The sequence below is a fragment of the Nothobranchius furzeri genome, chromosome 4 (assembly GCF_043380555.1).
Source record: "Nothobranchius furzeri strain GRZ-AD chromosome 4, NfurGRZ-RIMD1, whole genome shotgun sequence".
NCBI lineage: Eukaryota > Metazoa > Chordata > Actinopteri > Cyprinodontiformes > Nothobranchiidae > Nothobranchius > Nothobranchius furzeri.
The window spans coordinates 64559467-64578708 of NC_091744.1; the positions used below are offsets into that span (position 1 = coordinate 64559467).

A 19242-nucleotide genomic window follows, 5' to 3' on the forward strand; every position below is an offset into this window, starting at 1 on the left:
CGTTTTTGTTTTTATTGGATCTCAAAATATCTGGATAAGCAAAGTTACGTAGACATGAATAGAACGTCCATCTTACTTTTGCTGTTTACATGTTTAAACATCTTGTGCTAGCTTCCCTTTGCAACTAGGCTAGTAAGTTAGCTCGATGTAACCTAGTTTGTAACAGCAGGCGTTACATCATTTTGGGCCGTGTCCCACCTGGGAAATAACGGCCTGAAGGAACAAACTTCTTGGTATATTTAACAAGTCCTATAGAACTAGCATGAGTTACTGACCTGTCAAAATAAAACGAGAGAGTTTTCGTAGTGAGCTAGCATATTTTTCTTATTTTGGCATCCAAGGGTGCTGCTAAGACGCTTTCATCGGAAATTGTGAGTAAAACTGTCAAGCAAGTTAAATGCTGAGTAATAATTTAATGCTGAGAATTAAATTATTTAGTTAAAGTGTGAAGTTGTTTTGTCTCACCTCTTGCTCGGCATTGGCTTCTGTCAGGGTTGTTTGTCATTTCCCACTGGCCGCTGGGCCTAGCTCAGGTAGCTAACAGCGACCCATCAAGTATCGCGACTAATAACGTAGGTTAATTTATTATTTTATTGTTATTAATTAACACAAGTTAGGGTAAAGCAGTCTCTACGTTGCATTTAATTTATAAAGACTAATTTCACACTGATAACGACCTGCACGGCTGTATTTTTCCACAGTTTATTACCTGTTCAGTTAATGCTAACTGTGACGTTGAAGGAATAAAATGTTCCACGATTCTGATGGGAAGGCAAAATATGTAGCTTGACAGTTTTTATCGGACTCTGTTTATTATTTAACATGTTTCACGTTTGTTTGTACTATAGTGTTTACATTAAATGGAACATAATGTAATTTTATTGCCAGTAAGATTCTGGAATGACATTTAAATATGGTCACTGTTGTAAACACATTCGTTTTTTGTGTAAAATGCCCTGCTGTCCGTATATTTGTTTCAATTATTTAGAAGATCATGGCAATTATACACATCAGACAACACTAATGAAATTATCTAAAATTCCAATGTAGTCCAAGAGTAAACACACAGATTTTGGCCGGACACCAGCCTCTTCTGCTTGTTTTTGTAATCTGTTTGCTATTTACCCTCATCAGTTGTTCTGTATTAAATGGCTTTTAATACGTTTTTTAGGATTTTCAAACAGAAGGAGAGATGTCCTGTACATGCACCTCAGCAGCAAGGTTGTTCCTTAGCACTGCCCACAGAGGTAAGAAAAGGAAAGTATGGCTAAAGTCACCTGACCTTTGCTCCAGCTAACCTACATTACTGTTTTTTATGGCAGTAATGTAGTTGATGTCAACAGCAGGTGGAAAAAAAGACACTGTAAGAGTTGAGTAGCTATAGATAAGCCAACCCTACTTTGTCCTGTTATGTTACACAGCCCTTTGTAGTGTTGCTCAGTGGTGAATTTGTAGATTTAACACAAAAATAAACCCAAAACTGAGTTGTTGCTCCCGTGAAATCTTCAGAGTTTTACTTATCTGTTTATAGATGTTAAACTGATCAAAATTTAAAGTATTATCAAAAACATGCACGTTTCCTGCCACTTAAAATCGTCACATTTCAGAATCATCTGCTGTTTTTATTTCAGTAATGTGTGAAAATTTAAAAGGATTTCTAATGTAGTTTTCCTTTGTGTTTATTTTTATAAAAACTGACTAAGGAATTGTTCATTTGCATGTTTTTGTTGTTGCGTGTGAGGTATAAGGAGCAGTTTAAACATTTTTGGGAAGCTTTTACCTGCTTCTTATTGCCCTACATGGAATATTATTAATTGTAACTTATTTTGCACACCTGATGTTGCTGGTCTTACAGGATTGTCGTGCTCCAGAATCCAGCTGTTTTCTCTGAGTCGGCAGGGCTCTCGGGAAACCTATTTTCATCCACGAGTGTGTGTGCGGACTTTTTCTGAGACAGCTGTCTGTTACGCAGCTAAAGACGGGACTACAAAAGACGGCGGAAATGATTGTGGAAAGGTAACCTTCATCTGCTGTACACCATTTTAGTTTGTTAATAGAAAGCTTTGGAGACACATACATGTTATTTATCACTGTTTTCTGTGCACAGAAAAGCGTTAGCGAGGGAAAGAGACCATCAGGCTCTGGAGGATCAGGCAAAGGTGGAAGTCAGCTACGCTGTCCTAAATGTGGAGACCCCTGCACACATGTAGAGACCTTTGTATGTAAGTAAAGCTCTCTCACTTCAACTAGTTTTTACAATCATCCCCAAAGACAACACTACACAATAAATTATTAGTAGCATGAAGCTTAGAGGTTTTGTTTTTTATGTTTTATTTTTACTGCTCAAAAATAGCCGCCATTTTAGTAGAAATCTGAGCACACAAAGTATATCATAATCCTAGAAAATGTAGTTAGGGGCTGCACAGGCCAAGTGCCACATTTGAACATGCCTGCAGTAGTAGTGGCATGTGTGTTGAAATGACAGTCAGCAAAAATAAAACTAAAATGTGTCATTTTCCTTTTAGAGGATGATAGTCTGTGTTTGTAAAGGAATGTAGTCGAGTATGATCAAATAAATATTTTATATCAAAATATGAAATAGGCTTTAATTTTCTAATATCCTAGCTAAGAGTCAAAAAGAGTTTTATTGTCAATAAAAACTGCTTTTGTTTACTGATAACATTGACAACAAGGAACGAGAAGAAACAGATTATCAGGCTAGGATTATGTGTGTTTTTGTTAGGGAGTCATTTCAGAAACTGATACATTTTCCTGTATCTCAAAGCTTGTGAGACTGGTAAACAGAAGAAGTACAACCAGCACAACAACATGGACCACGAATAGAGTTGTCACGGTAACCGGTGTAGCGGTAAACCCCGGTAAAAAAGTTGACAATAATAATAACCGTCTTTTTAAAAAAACTATTATCTCGGTGGGTTCACCGTGGCTGTGATGTAGGCGCGGTGACCCTTACCAGCCACCGTATCATCTGCTGAAGTTGCCGGCGGCACATGCGCGCTTTGTTGTTTACAACCAAAACTTTCTTGAAGCTAAAGCTGAAATAATGGCCAAAGGAGGAGACGGCAGCGCTCAGGAGGACATTTTTTATCCCTCAAAGAAGACAAAGTGAAGTACGGGCATCTTTTAGATATTTGAAGAATGCAGAGGGACAGTTTATAGAAGACGGCTATCCTGTTTGCAGCACGTGCAGGAAAAAGTGTCTGTGAAAGGCAGCAACGCTTCAAATCTCATGACACATCTGCGTGACCATCACCCACAACTCTACAGTCAACGCAAGGCAAGCTAACGTTAGCGTTTTAGCTAAAATGCGTGATCCGAGGATTTGGGTTGAGGGAGAATGCAACGAGTCGCTATATAAAGCAGCCGCAGCGCCGCTACCTGCATATAAACCTTGTCGCGGACACCCCCATGTTGAAATGACGCTATGCATTACGGGGATCCAGGGACAGATAAGAGTTGGTTTCTCTCCGAGAATAATTATGAATTTAACAATGATTACTGCCTGATGACATTTTCCCAAATCTGCAAAGCTCACTGGAACACAAACCGAGGACAATATTTTCCTGATATAGGGGTTATTACTCAAGTAAGGGTAAAAAAGTATCTGATTAGAAGGCTACTTGAGTACTGAGTTTCATCTGATCTAATATTTTTAAAATGATGACATCAAACAGACAAAAATAAGAAGTTATGGGCAAATATTGGTATTTTAAAGACTAAAGAGGAAAAATGTAAACAAATAAACAACATAATTACAAAATAACACATTTTAGGCAAAATGTAGACACAAACTGAGGACAATAGTTCCTGACATACAGGGTTTATTTAATTGTGTGAAAATGTAGCACGTTTAAAAAAAATACCGCGATAATACCGAAAACCGTGGTAATTTTGGTCACAATAACCGTGAGGTTAAATTTTCACACCGTGACAACCCTAACCACGAACATAATCGTGAGAAGTGTGGGTTTCAGTGATGTACTGATTTCTGCTGCTGCCTTCAGGAACTTCTCAGACAATCCGAAGAAATATTCAAGCTCTGTTCATTTCTACATTTAAAACTAGGAATTATTTTATCTTTATGAGCTAAAATCTTTCACTTTCACTATTGTTACAGCATTTTGGGGCAGTTTATTAAAATATTTCTGTTTTGGCCTTTTTGTTTTAGCCAGATTTATCAAACTATCATTCAGTTGTATCTTAATACAATACAATGAATTTATTTATTTTTGCTCTGTACGTAGGAACACTAGCATATGAATATTTGTGCATGTTAACGTGTTATTTTTGCACGTATTGTTTTGCAGCATCAACACGCTTTGTAAAGTGTGAGAAATGCCACCACTTTTTCGTGGTCTTGTCTGAGACGGACTCTAAGAAAAGCCTGAACAAAGAACCGGAGTCTGCTGCTGAAGCTGTGAAATTGGCTTTTGCTCAGAAACCCCCTCCTCCACCCAAGAAAGTAAGAAACCCAATTGGGTAAGTCGTCAAAATACTCTTGGGGTTTTAAATACAAACCTTCTTTTGTTTTTATTTTATCTAGATTTATGCTTATTTGGACAAATACGTTGTTGGCCAGTCTTATGCTAAAAAGGTTTTGGCTGTTGCCGTGTACAATCACTACAAGCGCATCTACAACAACATTCCTGCAGGACACCGGCAGCAGGTCGAGGTGGAAAAGCAGCCGTCTTTGACACCTCGTGGTAAGTACTTCTGTTTAGTTAAATGTTAATGAGATTCAATCAAAGACGTATACACGCTGCTCAAAAAAATAAAGGGAACACTTTAACTCCAAGTCAGCCACATTTCTTTGAAATCAAACTGTCCATTTAAGAAGCAACATTGACAATCAGTTTCACCTGCTGTTGTGCAAATGGGAAAGACAACAGGTGGAAATTATAGAAAATTAGCAAGACATCCAATAAAGGAGTGGCTCTGCAGGCGGTGACCACAGACTACTCCTCAGTTGTTTTGCTTTCTGGCTGATGTTTTGGTCACTTGAATGCTGGCAGTGCCTTACCTCTAGTGGTAGACGGAGTCTACAACACACACAAGTGGCTCGGGTGGTGCAGCTCATCCAGGATGGCACATCAGTGCGAGCTGCGGCAAGAAGGTTTACTGTGTCTGTCAGCGTAGTGTCCAGAGCACGGAGGTGCTACCAGGAGGCAGGCCAGTACATCAGGAGACGTGGAGGAGGTCAAAGGAGGGCAACAAACCAGCAGCAGGACTGGACTGCCACCTCCACCTTTGTGCAAGGAAGAACAGGAGGAGCACTGCGAGAGCCCTGCACAATGACCTCCAACTGGCCACAAATGGACATCTGTCTGTTCAAATGATCAGACTCCATGAGGGTGGTCTAAGGGCTCAGCGTCTACCAGTGAGGGTAGTGCTTACAGCCGAACACCATGCAGGATGTTTGGCATTTGCCAGAGAACACCAAGCTTGGCAAATTTGACATTGGCGCCCAGTGTTCTTCACAGATAAAAGCAGGTTTACACTGACTGAGCACATGTGACCGAATCTGGAGACACCATGGACAAAGTTCTGCCACCTGCTGCAACATCAGTTTGGCAGTTGATCAGTAATGGTGTGGAGTGGCATTTCTGTAAGGGATGGTGAGCAGCCCTCCATGTGCTTGCCAGAGGTAGCCCGACTGCCATTAGGTACCGTGATGAGATCCTCAGGCCCCTTGTGAGACCGTATCCTGGTGCGGCTAGCCCTGGGTTCCTCCTAATGCAAGACAATAGGTGTGTTTTCACTACAAGAACTTCAGGGTTGATTTACAGGAACCTCCTGACATCCGCGTGTCTCCACCTGACCGGGTCGTCCGAACGGCCGTTCAGGAACCTTCTGAGTACCTGCTCTTGAGTAGGTACTCCGAACGACCCGTTGGAGTAGCTGAGCGCAATCTCTTGTTAACTCACACTGGTTGTAACTCAGTAGGAAATGACATCAGCAGACATCCAAAACAATTGGTAGCAGTAAAATTAGAAGAGTAGCTGGTGAAGCGGAATGGAAGCAAAAGAAAATCAGCACCGATTGCATTTGAAATGTAACTCCGACACCAGAAAACTTGGTGAAATTCCCTCACAGCTTTGGGAAAAATGGGGAAATTCCCCCACAGACTTAATTAACTGGGCTTGTCTCACAAAACTCAGAGCTGCTCTTGTCCTCTGAACAGATATAATTATGATATACTTCTATAAAATAAATGCTTTTATTATTATTATTAATGTTATTTTGGGCGCTTTTTGGGGCTGATCAGTGACATCACTCACTGCCACAGTAGTCGTGATATGCTGACATCTGCAAGTTCTGAAAGGGCTGAATCTGAATGGACACACAACAGCTGAGAGGACTGGGACATCCTATCTCCTGGTCAAGTTCCCCATCCCAGGAGCTACCCTGGAGTTCTGGTAATGGAAACATGCCTACTGGCCTCATGTGGCTGGACTGTGTCAGCAGTTCCTGCAACACGAGACATTGGTGCCATGGACTGGCCCGTCCGTTCCCCAGACCTGAATCCAATTGAGCAGATCTGAGACACCATGTCTCACTCCATCCACCAACACCACGTTGCACCACAGACTGTCCAGGAGTTGGTCGATGCTTTATGTCTGGGAGGAGATCCCTCAGGAGACCATCTGCCACCTCATCAGGAGCATGCTCAGGCGTTGTAGGGAGGTCACACACACTACTGAGCCTCATTTGTTTTAAGAGCATTACATCAAAGCTAGGTCAGCTTGTAGTGTTTTCCTCTTTAATTTTGAGCGTGACTCCAAATCCAGACCTCCATGGGTTGATAAATTTAATTTTCATAAATCGTTTTGGTGTGATTTTGTTTTCAACACATTCAATTATATATTCAGAACTAGGATGTCTTATTTTTGCGTTCCCTTTATTTTTTTGAGCAGTGTATAAATGTAGACCGCTGTATTGTTGCACTCCTGGTCTGATTATTTAAATTTATTGCACGTTCTGTATGAAGACATTAAAGAGTCTCATCTGACTTACATTAGAAATAATAATCTGTATTATTTGGCATTTGTTCAATCTTAATTTCTCCCAGTGGTTCAGACGTTCCTTCAGCGGCTGCATTGATAATGTGGTAGTCATAATGATAAATGATTTGATCCTCTCCTTGTAGAGCTAGAGATGAGAAGACGAGAGGATGAATACAGATTCTCAAGTAAGTGACTGACCACCTCACTGTTGTCTGACCCGCTGCCTTTCTCTTATCAGCAGTTACATAAAGTCACGTTTAATCTGTTGTTTCTTCTGTTTGTCAGTTGCACAAATGCCAAAATGTACAGAGCTTAGCACATTTTCAGACACGTGTTCTGTCTTATGAGATTGACAGTCAAGTGATATTAATGTTTGTACAAATAAGGCGTAAATAAACTAAATAATTGTGTTAATTTCTGTCAGACTTTTGCAGCTTCCCCCCTTTAATTTTCTACTAAATATCTTTTATACTTTTTCTTCCTTCTGAACAAAGTAACTGTGTATTTATTTGATATTTGTTAATTTTCTTTATACAATCAATCGCCAGAGATGGAGAACGACTACTTTACTGATGTCCTTATGTCCCAGCTGATGTAATGACAGCTAGATGACACACACTTATCACACAGCAGATTATTCATGGCTTGTTGGATTACTGCGTTGTCTCATTTGGACGTGACCTTCCCCAACCCAAGACTTTTTCCTTTAACTTCATGCAACCTGACACAGAAGCTGGGCCATCTCACATGACCTTTGGATCATGGGTCAGTCCTACTGACTGGAGGCAGGCAACGAAAACAAGACAGACTTGTGTCCTACACTCAGACCATAGATATTTTCAGCAGAGACATCTTTTCTGAACTCCTCTGGAACTGCCCGCGTGTTTTTAGCTCATGCATGGAAACTGTTGCTCAGAGCAAGCTTCTGCATAAATGACTCTTTACCCCAAACTTGTGGCTGATAGTCGAGTTCTCGCTCACAGCGCTAACGCAGAGTTTGACTTGTTGCAGAGCTGCTGCAGATCGCAGGGATCAGTCCTCATGGAAACGCCCTGGGAGCGACCATGCAACAGCAGGCCAGCCAGCAGCCTCCCCAGGAGAAGAGGGGTGGGGAGGTCCTGGACTCCACACACCCAGACATCAAACTGGAGAAAAGCAACATTATACTACTCGGCCCGACGGGTTCAGGTTTGTGCTCCTGAGCTTTAATAATATATTACAGTGTTCCTGTTTGTTTGTTTGCTTGCATCCATCATAAATGTGCCATTTTGACAGGAAAAACACTGCTGGCCCAGACTCTGGCACGTTGTCTTGATGTTCCGTTTGCGATCTGCGACTGCACTACTCTAACTCAGGCTGGATACGTGGGAGAAGACATCGAGTCGGTTATCGCCAAACTTCTGCAGGATGCGAACTACTCTGTGGAGAAAGCACAACAAGGTGGGCAGAAGGACTATTTAAAAGCAGCTTCATTTCCAGTGTCATAATACTAACACGTGTTAAGTAAGAACCTGGAAGAGAATGTCAAAGAAGGACAAGCAAACGTAAACAATCCACACTGCAATGGTGACACCACATGTTAGAATAAAGCGGTGAATAAACAGAAGTGCTTCCTTTGAATGTTGTCAGTGTTTATTTGTATTTTATATAATAACATGCCCGTAACTATGTCCATGAGTAATAATTACTACTAGTAAAAGATGATTACCAGGTTGCATTGTAGCCACTTTTTCACTCTTATCTTCTGAAGTCCAGTCCTAGAGATGCACATGTCTCAGATGGAAGAAGTAAAATTAGAAATGATCCTCAGCAGTGGCTAGCTGCACCTCGCTACACCTCTCTGATCTCTAACAGGATTGTTTCATCGTGGTTAAAATAGGAGCTGCTGTATTTCATTCCTGGTTGTTTTTGTTCTAATCATCTTCCCGATGTTTCTTTGTGCCAGTTGGATGAAAAAAAGACGGCCATACGTGTCTTGGAAGACAGAGCCTGTCTGTTGTCACAGTAGGACATTAATCCATCCTGTTGTCCTGTCTTGTCACGTGCAGGTATTGTGTTCCTGGATGAGGTTGATAAGATTGGCAGTGTGCCTGGAATCCATCAGCTAAGAGATGTGGGCGGAGAGGGAGTTCAGCAGGTCAGTTTTTAGCCAGACGGCTGTAACAAAGGCTAAAAAGAAAAACAACAAAAATATGGTCTCTTTGTGAATGTATGTATCATAAGAAACATAAAGGTTTGCAATTGTAGTATTTTTTTTTACCTCTCTCTTTCAGGGTTTGCTCAAGCTCTTGGAAGGAACAATTGTCAATGTTCCTGAAAAAAACTCCAGAAAACTACGCGGTGAAACGGTGCAGGTCGACACAACCAACATCCTGTTTGTTGCATCTGGTGCTTTCAACGGTCTTGACAGGATAATTAGCCGAAGAAAAAATGAAAAGGTAAATGTAACGCTTCTAATATGAAGTATGTCAGCAAATCTCTAACCAGGAGAGATTCCTGAGTGATCGGTTTTATCTCTTCAGTATTTGGGTTTTGGAACCCCATCTAACTTGGGAAAAGGGCGCCGAGCAGCTGCAGCGGCGGACTTGGCTAACACCAGCGGTGAGACCGACACAGTTGCTGAGATCGAGGAGAAGGACCGGCTGCTGAAGCACGTTGAGGCCAGGGACCTGATCGAGTTTGGGATGATTCCTGAGTTTGTCGGCCGCCTCCCGGTTGTTGTTCCTCTGCACAGTCTGGATGAGGAAACGTTGGTCCGGATCTTGACTGAACCACGAAATGCTGTTGTTCCGCAGTACCAGGCTCTGTTCAGTATGGACAAAGTAAGGGTCATCCTATTTCTGCTCTTCACATGTTTTTTACCTAATCCCCTCTTCTGTGTCAGTTTTACTTTAATGTAATGTGGTTAAAATGTTATAAATATTGAATCTAAAGTTTGGTTTTTGTATCAGTGTGAACTCAACGTGACTCAAGATGCTCTGAGGGCCATCGCTAGAATGGCTTTGGAAAGAAAAACAGGAGCTCGAGGACTCCGATCCATTATGGTTTGTTACTTTGAGCTAAAGTGTTTTTATTTGCTAATTTTGTTTATTGCTGTATAATGTAAAGGAATCGTTTGCACACAGGAAAAACTCCTCCTTGAGCCCATGTTTGAGGTGCCGCACTCGGACATCGTTGCTGTTGAGCTGGACAAAGAGGTTGTCCAGGGAAAGTCAGACCCCAGATACGTCAGGTGAACATCACAGAGCAGGGTCATTTCTATTCATATACTATAGATCTGTTTCAGTAAGATCCATGTTGGTGTGGTTTTCCTTTGAAATTCCAGAGCTCCAGCTAAAGAGTCTGCAGAGGAGGAGTACGACTCCGGCATCGAGGAGGAAAACTGGCCTCGGCAGGCTGATGCTGCTAACGTCTGAACCACATCAGTCATTTTAGCTGAAATAATTAGATTACATGAACCTTTTGGATACTGAGTTTGCTACCAACTCTTAATACTGCACCTGACAAATAAACTGTGGACACTGATGAAGATGAACAAGTAAAGAGAGAAACAGCCTTTGGTCTCTTGTGTCAGATAATTCTATAGCGGTGCACCCACAGCGTGGACCTTAATGAAATACTTCAATCTCTGGGGATTGTTAACAGTTTATCTATCTAAAGATAATGCAATTTTATTCATAAAGGTATTTGTAGCTAGTTTGTATTTTTTGTGCTGATTGGCTGTAATAGAAAGGGAAACATGGACATTTGGGTGTCTTACTGTACACATGAGAACTGGGGGGAGGGTACCAAAAGTATGTGTGTGTGATGTTAAGATGCCTTAAAGTCAGGAGGGCATGGTATTCCAGGAGCACATCCATATGTTGTTTCTTTCATTACCACCATTGTGATAATGGTGCTCTTGGTGAAGTTGGTTGTAACTGTTGAGCTGTGCTGCACGGGCCGTCTTTGTGAGCTTGATGAGACGTAAGCTTCAGTTGGGAGGAGTAGAAACACACCAGCACACCAAACAAAGGAGTGAGAGAGATCAGCTCAGCCGAAATGATTCTTCTAGTGTTCAGCTTCCTCCTTTAGCCCACTTTGTTTTATAAAAGTGTTTATTTACAGACCTCTGTATTGCTCCACAAAGCAGAATTAGACTGTGCACACTTGATGTGATGAAGACATATCCTGTTTTGCTGATGCTACCCTCTGACATAAACAAATCACACCCCTAATCTGGATACTAAGTTTGTTTTCCATCTTTAAATAATTATAGATTCTTGTTTTTAACTGGACCCCCGCTCTAAAATTGCCTTCTGCAAAAAAGCAGTTTGTCATTTTCTTAGTTTGTTCACTGGTGTCAGAGCGCTACTTCACCTGTAGTGATGTAATATCCTGTTACTAAAAGGTACCTCGATGCACATTTAATCCAAACACCAGCTGGGTGGTGTCTGACTCAACTACGCTGCTATTTGTTCTTCTAAAAGAGTTTTTCCTCTTCATTTTCCTTCCTGGGATGCTTCCAACACCTTATTTAAATCTTCAGAGGTCTGTTACAGAAACTATAACACCGCCGTACCCCTAAAAAACCTAGTGAACCTTAAGTTGTGATTGTTTAAAATATCTAAATAAAATCTATAAATGGAAAATGCAGTGGTTGGGTAGAAGTTTATTTGCAGGCACGTGCACTAGCATGGTGAGCTCACACCTTTATGTAACCAGCTAATCTCTGCAAAGCATCGTGCTGTTCTCCGTTTCCTGATACATCAGCATTTCCATAATCCTCCTGTGTGAACACATGGGACTTCAATGGAAAATTATACAGACAGAAAACTGAATTAGAATACAATTTGCAGCACCGTTGGGTCTTTTTCACTGGATATAAGCATTTAAACATACTTTAATAGTAAATATACACACAAGGCTTTATTATGGATCTCTGTATGGCAGATCTGACCAGGCCTCTGATGTAAACAAACCCTCAGCTGATGTCAGAGGCTTAGTAATCAGGTTTATCACGTACACTGATGTTTGTCTGATTCACTCCCAGCATCCCCTGACGACTGAGGCGGCTGTGGATCCAGACAGGTGAGACATTTGCAACAAAGGCACGGCCTGTAACGAGAAACACCTGACTTTTTGTTGATTTTTCGGATGCAGGTTATTTGTTGGTGCTGTGATGAACATTTTAGAGGACGTCCCTTTTCAGACCCCCATGGGTTTGTTGGGGGTTGAAGTGCAGCTTTTGAGTCCTCCAGAGATTACTGCTCCAGACTGCCATCAGATTCTGCAAGAAACTGAGGTTATACATTTAGATGAATGTCTTTCTAGCTGCTGTAGAATACAGACATTGCTGATCTGTTTACTGCCTCACAACTTTTTTATTTGGCTTTGAAGCTACCCAGGTGTTTATCAGTGGTCCTTAAACATATTTGATGCATTCCAGGATGTTTTGTTTCTTAAAGCAAATGTTTTTTTGCAGTATGGATTCAGCCTGGAGCAATGGATTTTAACCGGTCAGTGGCCAGTCTCTCCATCCTGTCCTCCCTTCTGGCTGATGCCCAGCAGCCCCCAGAGGGCTCACAAGTTCAGCCTCAGGGACAGTGATCTGTGGGTCCCCAGGCCTCGGGCTCGCAGCCACAGTCTGAGCTCTGCAGACATTCTCTGGCTGCGCCATCGCACCGTCAAGTTTCTCATAACCGATTCTGATGAAGACGATGAAACCACTGCTGAAGGTGTTCTTCATTGTGTCAACAGCAGAGAGCGACCCCACAGTGCTGCACCCAGAGACCTGGTGTCCAGAGTCAAGGACGTGCACCTGGGCTACCCCTCACACAGAGCTAAACCCGATACACCCCAGATCATCCAGGGTCACAGGGGTACTCCATCTTTCCCAGACTGCAGGCTGCCTCTGCGGGCCCTGGGACAGCACAGCTCTCTCTGTCAGGGACAGAAAAACAGCAAGAGGCAGAGTTCCCAGAGTAGAAGACACTCCCAAAACACACCTCCTGCCAGATCATCCAAACTCCAGCAACAGAGACCCTCTTCTGCAGGACCTGTGGTCAAAAACCGCAGAAAAAATGTAATTTTATGAATGAAGTAATATAGACCACTGAGGAGTTTTCTTTCTACTACTCCAACATGAATCATTTTTCCCTGATCAGGTCCTGACAGCCAGCACCTCCAACGGGGTTTTGCTCGACTCTGCAGCAGAACTTCTGACAGCTCTCAGCCAGGAGGAGCGGGAGATACTTGAAACCATCACAGAGAGGGGATACCCGTTACGCACAGCTATTCTGGCGCTGCAGAAAACAGGATATCGGAGCCCAGAGAAGGTAGGGCTCTCATCACTTGATAACCTAATGCATGAGAAAGATGCCATTTACACTTTGGAAAACTGGTCCATAAACAATTTCCCTCCCCGTTATTAGATCCTAAATTACCTGGTTTCTAGTGAGCATCTCTGTCAGCTGGGTTATGATGAAGCACAGGTGGAAGAGGCGTTGGAAATGTTTCAGAACTGTGAGAGCAAGGTGATCCCAACGTTTCTAACAGATTAGATTTTAAAAAGCACCTATGCATCTAAACTGTATGCACACAAGTAACATTTATATTTGTGTTTCAGGCTGCCGAGTTCCTGCACCTGTTAGCCCAGTTTAACGAGATGGGCTTCCAGCAAAGTGCAATCAAAGAAGTGCTGCTTGTTCATGAAAATCACCGTGAGAGGGCTCTAGAAGAACTCATGACCCGAATGGCTTAGAGACGCCATCAGCAGCATGAATACAACCCACTGGAGTATAAACAATCTGATCACCAGTTATTTAAAAAGCTTTATTCTCAATGTGACTAAAAACGCAGCTTTCATTTCAGGTTCAAAGGGAAAGCCATGGAGCTACTATAATAAAGTGGAACCACAGATAAAATGCATCAGGTGAAAAAGATCTAAAAGTAAATAAAGCAGCAGTAAAATATTTAAAACCATAGAAATACACACACACACACACACACACCGAACAGAACCCCTGAAAGAAAGCATTTTTCAAACAGGGGGAAAAAAAAAAACCTCAACATTCTGTTTACAAGTTCTCTTGTCCACAACTCCTGATGCTTTTTAACGTCACTTAAAGTCGACGGTGGAGTTCAACAGGCCAGATGGGACATGAGATTTGGAGGCTTTGGTGAGGTCTCTCTGCAACGACAAATTCATATTTCATTAACCGGATAATCAGCTTTCCTAGTACTTATTCTATCACTTAATACTACGTTTTTGGAGTAATCTCTAATGCTAATATATTTATTTGTTCAGTTCAGTGTCATAGAGAAAATGTTCATTTTAGATGCCGACCGATACAGGTTTTTTTTAAAGCCGATTCCGATTTTAAAGAATTTTGTTGCCGATGGACGACATCTAAAGCAGATTATTAAGGCCGATCTTTTCTTCAGTCTAGTAGTGGCGGCAATTGTCTACACAGGTGCCCGATTTAAAATATATTTTTTTAATGTCTGCTTTTAAAAATAATTTCAACCGATATAGAAAAAGAAAATTAATAGATCAGCCCGATATATCGGTCGGCCTCTAGTTCTTTTCATAATTACTTAAGTTTTTAAAATTCAGATTCATGAAGTTTTTATTATTTCTTTATTTTGAAATGACTCAAGAGGAACTTTGATCTTTATGAATGTGTTTAAAATTGGTATAAAATAATCTGTAAATATTCATTCTTTTGGCTCCCTTTAAGACACCGATGTAAATAAAACCTAATTTACCGTAAACTCAGAGTAGGAGCCAGCGATGGAGTTAAATGTTTGATTGGGGGGTTCCTGAAGCTTTGGTGCGTCACAGGGAGGATTTCTGCTCACATGGCAGATGTTCTCCTTGTTTTGCTCCAACATGAGGGGCATCTTTCCACGTCCTGGTGTTCGCAGTCCAAGACCCTGCAAGGACACAGTTACAGTGTTTATTTGGGTCTCATCACAACCATCATAAGAATTATGATCACACCAAACACACGGTTAACCCTTATTAAGGTATATATAGACATCTGCTATGGATATGAGGATTACAGGAGATGTTTCAAAGGGGATATTATGAGCACTACATAAAGAAGACGAACTAAAGTAAACATAAAAATGATGGAGTGTACCTTGTTGGCAGACAAAGGTGGTTTCTGCATTAAGGACTGGCACATGGCTCCACTGAGGCTGGGACTAAGGAGGCTGTTCGGAGTAGAGATGGTTGAGGTGCCATTTAACTAAATACAAGAAAAAACGTGGGTAAATTTTACGCTCACAGGTAAACTGAGTCAGTGTCATGAACAACCTGCAGAGGACTCCCTACCTTTCTCAGTTTTGCAGCTACTGGAGTTCCTGGCATCTGGCGTTTAGATGGAGTCCTCGCCGTTGCCCCGAACAGCATCTCCTCTTTCGTTTGTATACTTTTCTTTAGTTGCTATTTAATGAAAATCAAATGGTTAATAATGTTCTGAAAACAAATATGGATTTATTTTCTTTGAAAATAATAATAAAAAAAAACAGTAACCTACTCTTTCAAGTTTTTCCTTCTCCTTCTCCTCATGGTGCTTCTCCCACTGCTGATGCACATATTCCAGAAACCTCTGGCCACCCACCAGGAATTCTTTGCCATGCTCTTCTTCCCAGGCCTCAATCTGAGCCTTCAGAATCTTCTCCACCTGACTCAAACGTTTAACACAACAATCCAACATATATTAGAATTAAAGCCGTAAAGAAGCACTTTTCTTTTCCATTTACCTGAAGAGAATCGACCTTAACGTAACCCCACCTTAGGCAGACTTTTCTGCAGGTCGGTTCTTTGCCTTTCTTCTTTTAAAAGGTTCCCCCCTCTGTTGTTGAACCTTGATGGATCGCTATTCTTTTTCTAATATTTTAAAACACACTTATTAACAAACACACACACATAGAATGATTCTCAGCATGTTTTAGACTGGTGTGCTCACATCAAGCTCCAGGTACAAGGTCCAGCTGTTCTGCCATTTTGAGACTCCTTCAAAGAGTTGCTTATGTTGCTCGTAGTACCTCTGCAAGCGTCTGACCTCCTCCTCATGTCTGCTGAGAAGCTCCTCGGTGAAATCATCTATCAAGAGAAGAAACACTGAACTTGTGGTCCTCCTGGTGAAGTCTGCAGCTTGTACAGGTGTCAAACGTGAACTTTAAGAATTTACCATCATGATATGGAAGAAAAGCCTCCTGCTGTTCAAGGCTGTAGAAACATTTCTTCCACAGAAGAGCGAGTTCCTCCCTGATGACCTTGATGATTCTTTGCATGCTTTGGATTTTCAGCACTTCTAAGCGCTGGATCTCTGACTGGAGCTGGAAACAGAAGAAAGCTGTTAAAATGTAGATGTATTTCCTGAAACAACCTCAGGTGGACTTCTTACAGCTTCAATGTTTTTCTTCTTCGAGTTGACCATGTGTTCAGAGAGAGCTTCCCTCTCCTCCTGAGGAATCTGAAGCCTCTGCCACAATTCCTGGATCTTTGTCCGGAAACCAGCGCAGACGAGCTCATTCTCGGCCTTGCGCTCGTGCAACTGGAAGAAACAAAATTATACAACTGGTTTCATGTTGCTCAGTGACAAAATAAAGAGATGAAGACACTGACCTGACTGAGAACAAGTTTCAGAGCCGCGATGTTGTCGTTGGAGAGGCAAAACGCATCCACATCCTCACAGACCACATCCATTTCAAAACTGGTCTCCGGATGCTGTTCCAAATCCTCCATACAAGCAATGACCTCCTTTCTGATGGTCACAAATTCTTCAAGACGACACTCCTGTAAAGATTAAAATATTATAACCCCCCCATAAAAAACTAGAGTGAATAACTGAGAAAAAGGGCAAACCTTCTCTTTGGTGAGATTGGCGAGATAGGTGCGATAGGCCTCTAGCTGTTGCATCGATGGGACGGCACTCTGGTCGATACTAAAGGGGGAGGTGCACATGACATTACACAGCTCACGGTCTTTAGCGACGAGGCCTTTAAGCTCTTCCATCCTCTGTTTCTTCTGCTTCTTCAGCGCCTCCAGACGGGTCCGATTGTTCTTCTCTGTTTGCAGAGTGCTGCAGCCTTCCTCTTCCTGCACAGAATACTAAACAGTCAATAACAGAAACCAGTCATTTGCTTTTGATAAGAAAACATCTTATGTATCCCATTAATGTATTTTCAGGCCATCACACATTTCCCCAAATACATGACGGCATGTGTCTGGATATATTTAATCATTCAAACAGCTTGTGGCTCTAAAGTTCAGTGCAGTGTTTGTCTGCTTGGCTCACTTCAAGAATTTATAAACAGATTTGTTTTATGTTCACAACATAAAATAGCATTCCCAAGCGTTTATGCAAATGAAGGCAGGAAGGTGAAGGTCCCCAGTCATCTGAGGCATGACAATCACAGGTCCAAACAAAAGCAACTCCCGTTACATCATTTTTATCTTGTCACGTGAGGAACTGTCTTATTTCAAGCGGAATAATGTGCAGCTTAAATTGCAGCAATTTCTTTTATAACAAAAGAAAACTTTCAGTTGGAATTGAGAAAATGTCCTTAACTAGAGAAAAAAGTGAGAGAATGATACCTCACAAACATGCAACTCAAATCCCATCACCCACTGGAGGCTCTACAGCCTGTGGCAAAAACATATTCATTTAAATCTACCTCAAATGGAGGCAGCTGTAGTTCGTCGCACAAGTTCGCAAGCTCTTTGCGACATGCCTCGATGCTCTTCAGTAATTTATTCTTCAGGCTCTTTTCTTCCTCGATAATCTTGTCCAGTAAACTCTGCAGGCAAAGAGAACCAAACGAGCTGTCGTATTAGATCTGAGGGACTCAGGAACAACCTTAGTAATCAACTAACATGTGGCCGTGGGACTCACCTTGGTGTGTTTATGAACAGCATTTGTCCTCTGAACTCGCTGTTCATCAGGAATCCCAATTTCTTCCCAAATATCCTGCAGCCTGGCCAGCGACCTGTTCAGGTAGGCCACAGACTCTGCTGCGTGAACCTCACTGGGAAAAAGCAACAACTTATAAGCATGATTAAAGTTGAAATGTCAAGTCGAAAAACCAGGTTTAACACTGAGAAGCATCACAGAGCTTCGTTAATAAAGACGATGAGGCAGTGATTCAATTTTATCTTGGTTCATGTATAAAAAGCAGAGAAGAAGCACAGGGTACAAAAATAATTGCTGACTCTCTGGAGGTCTCCAGAAGTGCCTTTACATGGCTGACATCGCCTAATATACCCCTGTGGGGGCATTTCAACCCCTCTGTGGCAATTCCTGATTGGATCAGAAATCAAAAACTACGTGGCACAATGACTGCAGTCATGGGGATGCTTAAGTGAACAGATAGTGAAATATTTGCGCCTAATACAAGTGGCTGTGGAATGAGATCAAGACAGAACCCTGGAGCAAGATGATCAAGTTAATACACAAATAATCCAACAGCAGCCCAACATTTGCTTTTCCTATTTGAAGAAGGAAACTAAGCTCAATAATGTCAACTGTGATACGTATCATTTAATTATCCTTACTGCAAACAGCTGTTAGCCCGTCAGTGTTAGCAAGCTAACAATCAACGTCAACCGATTCAAAATGAAGGCTTTATATGAAATATCTACGGCAGTAAACCACTCACCTCAGTCTCATGTCACCAATGTAGCCAACCACGGTGAAATAAAATCTTTTTCTCAAATGTAAACAGCGCTTCGAGTTTAAAAACGAAGACTATTTATTTCCGACCTCCTCGTTAGTTGGTCAACTAAATTTAAAATTTGCACGGAAAAATACCTCGGCGCTAATTGGCCCAGTGTGTAAACGTCATGAGTTTTTTCCCCGCGTGACTCACGACCATACCGCCATCTTCAGGTGTGGAGTTTTATGACATGCCCTTCATATTTTATTTCATTTTATTTTAATAATATGTAACATTCTGGTGTTTTGTCTTCCTTACAGAAAAAAAGTTGGTTATTTTACTTATTGTTTATCCTCGTAATATTTGTATAAAAATACAATAGATAGAGTGATAGAATAAGTGCTTGGAGAACTGATACATCAGCATTTCCATAATCCTCCTGTGTGAACACATGGGACTTCAATGGAAACTCATACAGACAGAACACTGATTTAGAATACAATTTGCAGCACCGTTGGGTCTTTTTCACTGGATATAAGCATTTAAACATACTTTAATAGTAAATATA

At 41.6% G+C, this 19242-nt stretch overlaps 3 protein-coding genes across 6 annotated transcripts; 2 read left to right on the forward strand and 1 right to left on the reverse strand.

The window, feature by feature from the left end:
* Positions 1-146: 146 nt before the first annotated feature.
* On the forward strand, positions 147-11242 carry clpxb (caseinolytic mitochondrial matrix peptidase chaperone subunit Xb). Of its 3 annotated transcripts, XM_054732975.2 has the most exons (16): positions 236-371; positions 493-572; positions 1172-1247; positions 1856-2016; positions 2108-2222; positions 4329-4483; positions 4565-4724; positions 7169-7210; positions 8037-8213; positions 8301-8465; positions 9074-9162; positions 9299-9463; positions 9548-9847; positions 9977-10069; positions 10151-10257; positions 10351-11242. In XM_054732975.2, the coding sequence occupies exons 3-16, from the start codon at positions 1193-1195 to the stop codon at positions 10439-10441; spliced, it is 1875 nt and encodes a 624-aa protein (XP_054588950.1). In that variant the 5' UTR covers positions 236-371; positions 493-572; positions 1172-1192; the 3' UTR covers positions 10442-11242. The 3 variants fall into 3 exon arrangements, with proteins under 3 accessions (XP_015819733.1, XP_015819735.1, XP_054588950.1); XM_015964247.3 differs by lacking the exon at positions 493-572 and having other exon boundaries at positions 147-371; XM_015964249.3 differs by lacking the exons at positions 493-572; positions 7169-7210 and having other exon boundaries at positions 147-371.
* A 767-nt stretch (positions 11243-12009) lies between these two features.
* LOC107388644 (ubiquitin-associated protein 1-like) lies at positions 12010-13983 on the forward strand. Its single transcript, XM_070550349.1, has 6 exons — positions 12010-12095; positions 12168-12309; positions 12490-13089; positions 13172-13342; positions 13439-13540; positions 13633-13983. The coding sequence occupies exons 2-6, from the start codon at positions 12187-12189 to the stop codon at positions 13765-13767; spliced, it is 1131 nt and encodes a 376-aa protein (XP_070406450.1). The 5' UTR covers positions 12010-12095; positions 12168-12186; the 3' UTR covers positions 13768-13983.
* Positions 13984-13993: 10 nt separating this feature from the next.
* LOC107388509 (protein regulator of cytokinesis 1) lies at positions 13994-18819 on the reverse strand. 2 transcript variants are annotated; one of them, XM_054732982.2, is made up of 14 exons: positions 18678-18819; positions 17915-18047; positions 17697-17819; positions 16885-17118; positions 16645-16815; positions 16424-16573; positions 16208-16355; positions 15983-16119; positions 15808-15903; positions 15551-15697; positions 15346-15456; positions 15152-15259; positions 14775-14942; positions 13994-14196 (listed from the first exon to the last, which is right to left on the reverse strand). In XM_054732982.2, exons 1-14 carry the CDS (start codon positions 18686-18688, stop codon positions 14125-14127), a joined length of 1809 nt encoding a protein of 602 aa, XP_054588957.1. In that variant the 5' UTR covers positions 18689-18819; the 3' UTR covers positions 13994-14124. The 2 variants fall into 2 exon arrangements, with proteins under 2 accessions (XP_054588957.1, XP_054588956.1); XM_054732981.2 differs by having other exon boundaries at positions 16885-17130.
* Between the last annotated feature and the right edge of the window lie 423 nt (positions 18820-19242).

Coding starts and splice junctions, on each gene's coding strand:
- clpxb (XM_015964247.3), top strand. CDS start 1,193: ATGTCCTGTACATGCACCTCAGCAGCAAGGTTGTTCCTTAGCACTGCC. Junction 8,214..8,300: donor ACTCGGCCCGACGGGTTCAG/GTTTGTGCTCCT, acceptor CCATTTTGACAG/GAAAAACACTGCTGGCCCAG. Junction 9,163..9,298: donor GCGGAGAGGGAGTTCAGCAG/GTCAGTTTTTAG, acceptor TCTCTCTTTCAG/GGTTTGCTCAAGCTCTTGGA.
- LOC107388644 (XM_070550349.1), top strand. CDS start 12,187: ATGAACATTTTAGAGGACGTCCCTTTTCAGACCCCCATGGGTTTGTTG. Junction 13,343..13,438: donor GATATCGGAGCCCAGAGAAG/GTAGGGCTCTCA, acceptor CCCCGTTATTAG/ATCCTAAATTACCTGGTTTC. Junction 13,541..13,632: donor TTCAGAACTGTGAGAGCAAG/GTGATCCCAACG, acceptor TTTGTGTTTCAG/GCTGCCGAGTTCCTGCACCT.
- LOC107388509 (XM_054732981.2), bottom strand. Junction 16,356..16,423: donor AGAAGAAAAACATTGAAGCT/GTAAGAAGTCCA, acceptor TTCTGTTTCCAG/CTCCAGTCAGAGATCCAGCG. Junction 15,904..15,982: donor CCTTGTACCTGGAGCTTGAT/GTGAGCACACCA, acceptor TTAAAATATTAG/AAAAAGAATAGCGATCCATC.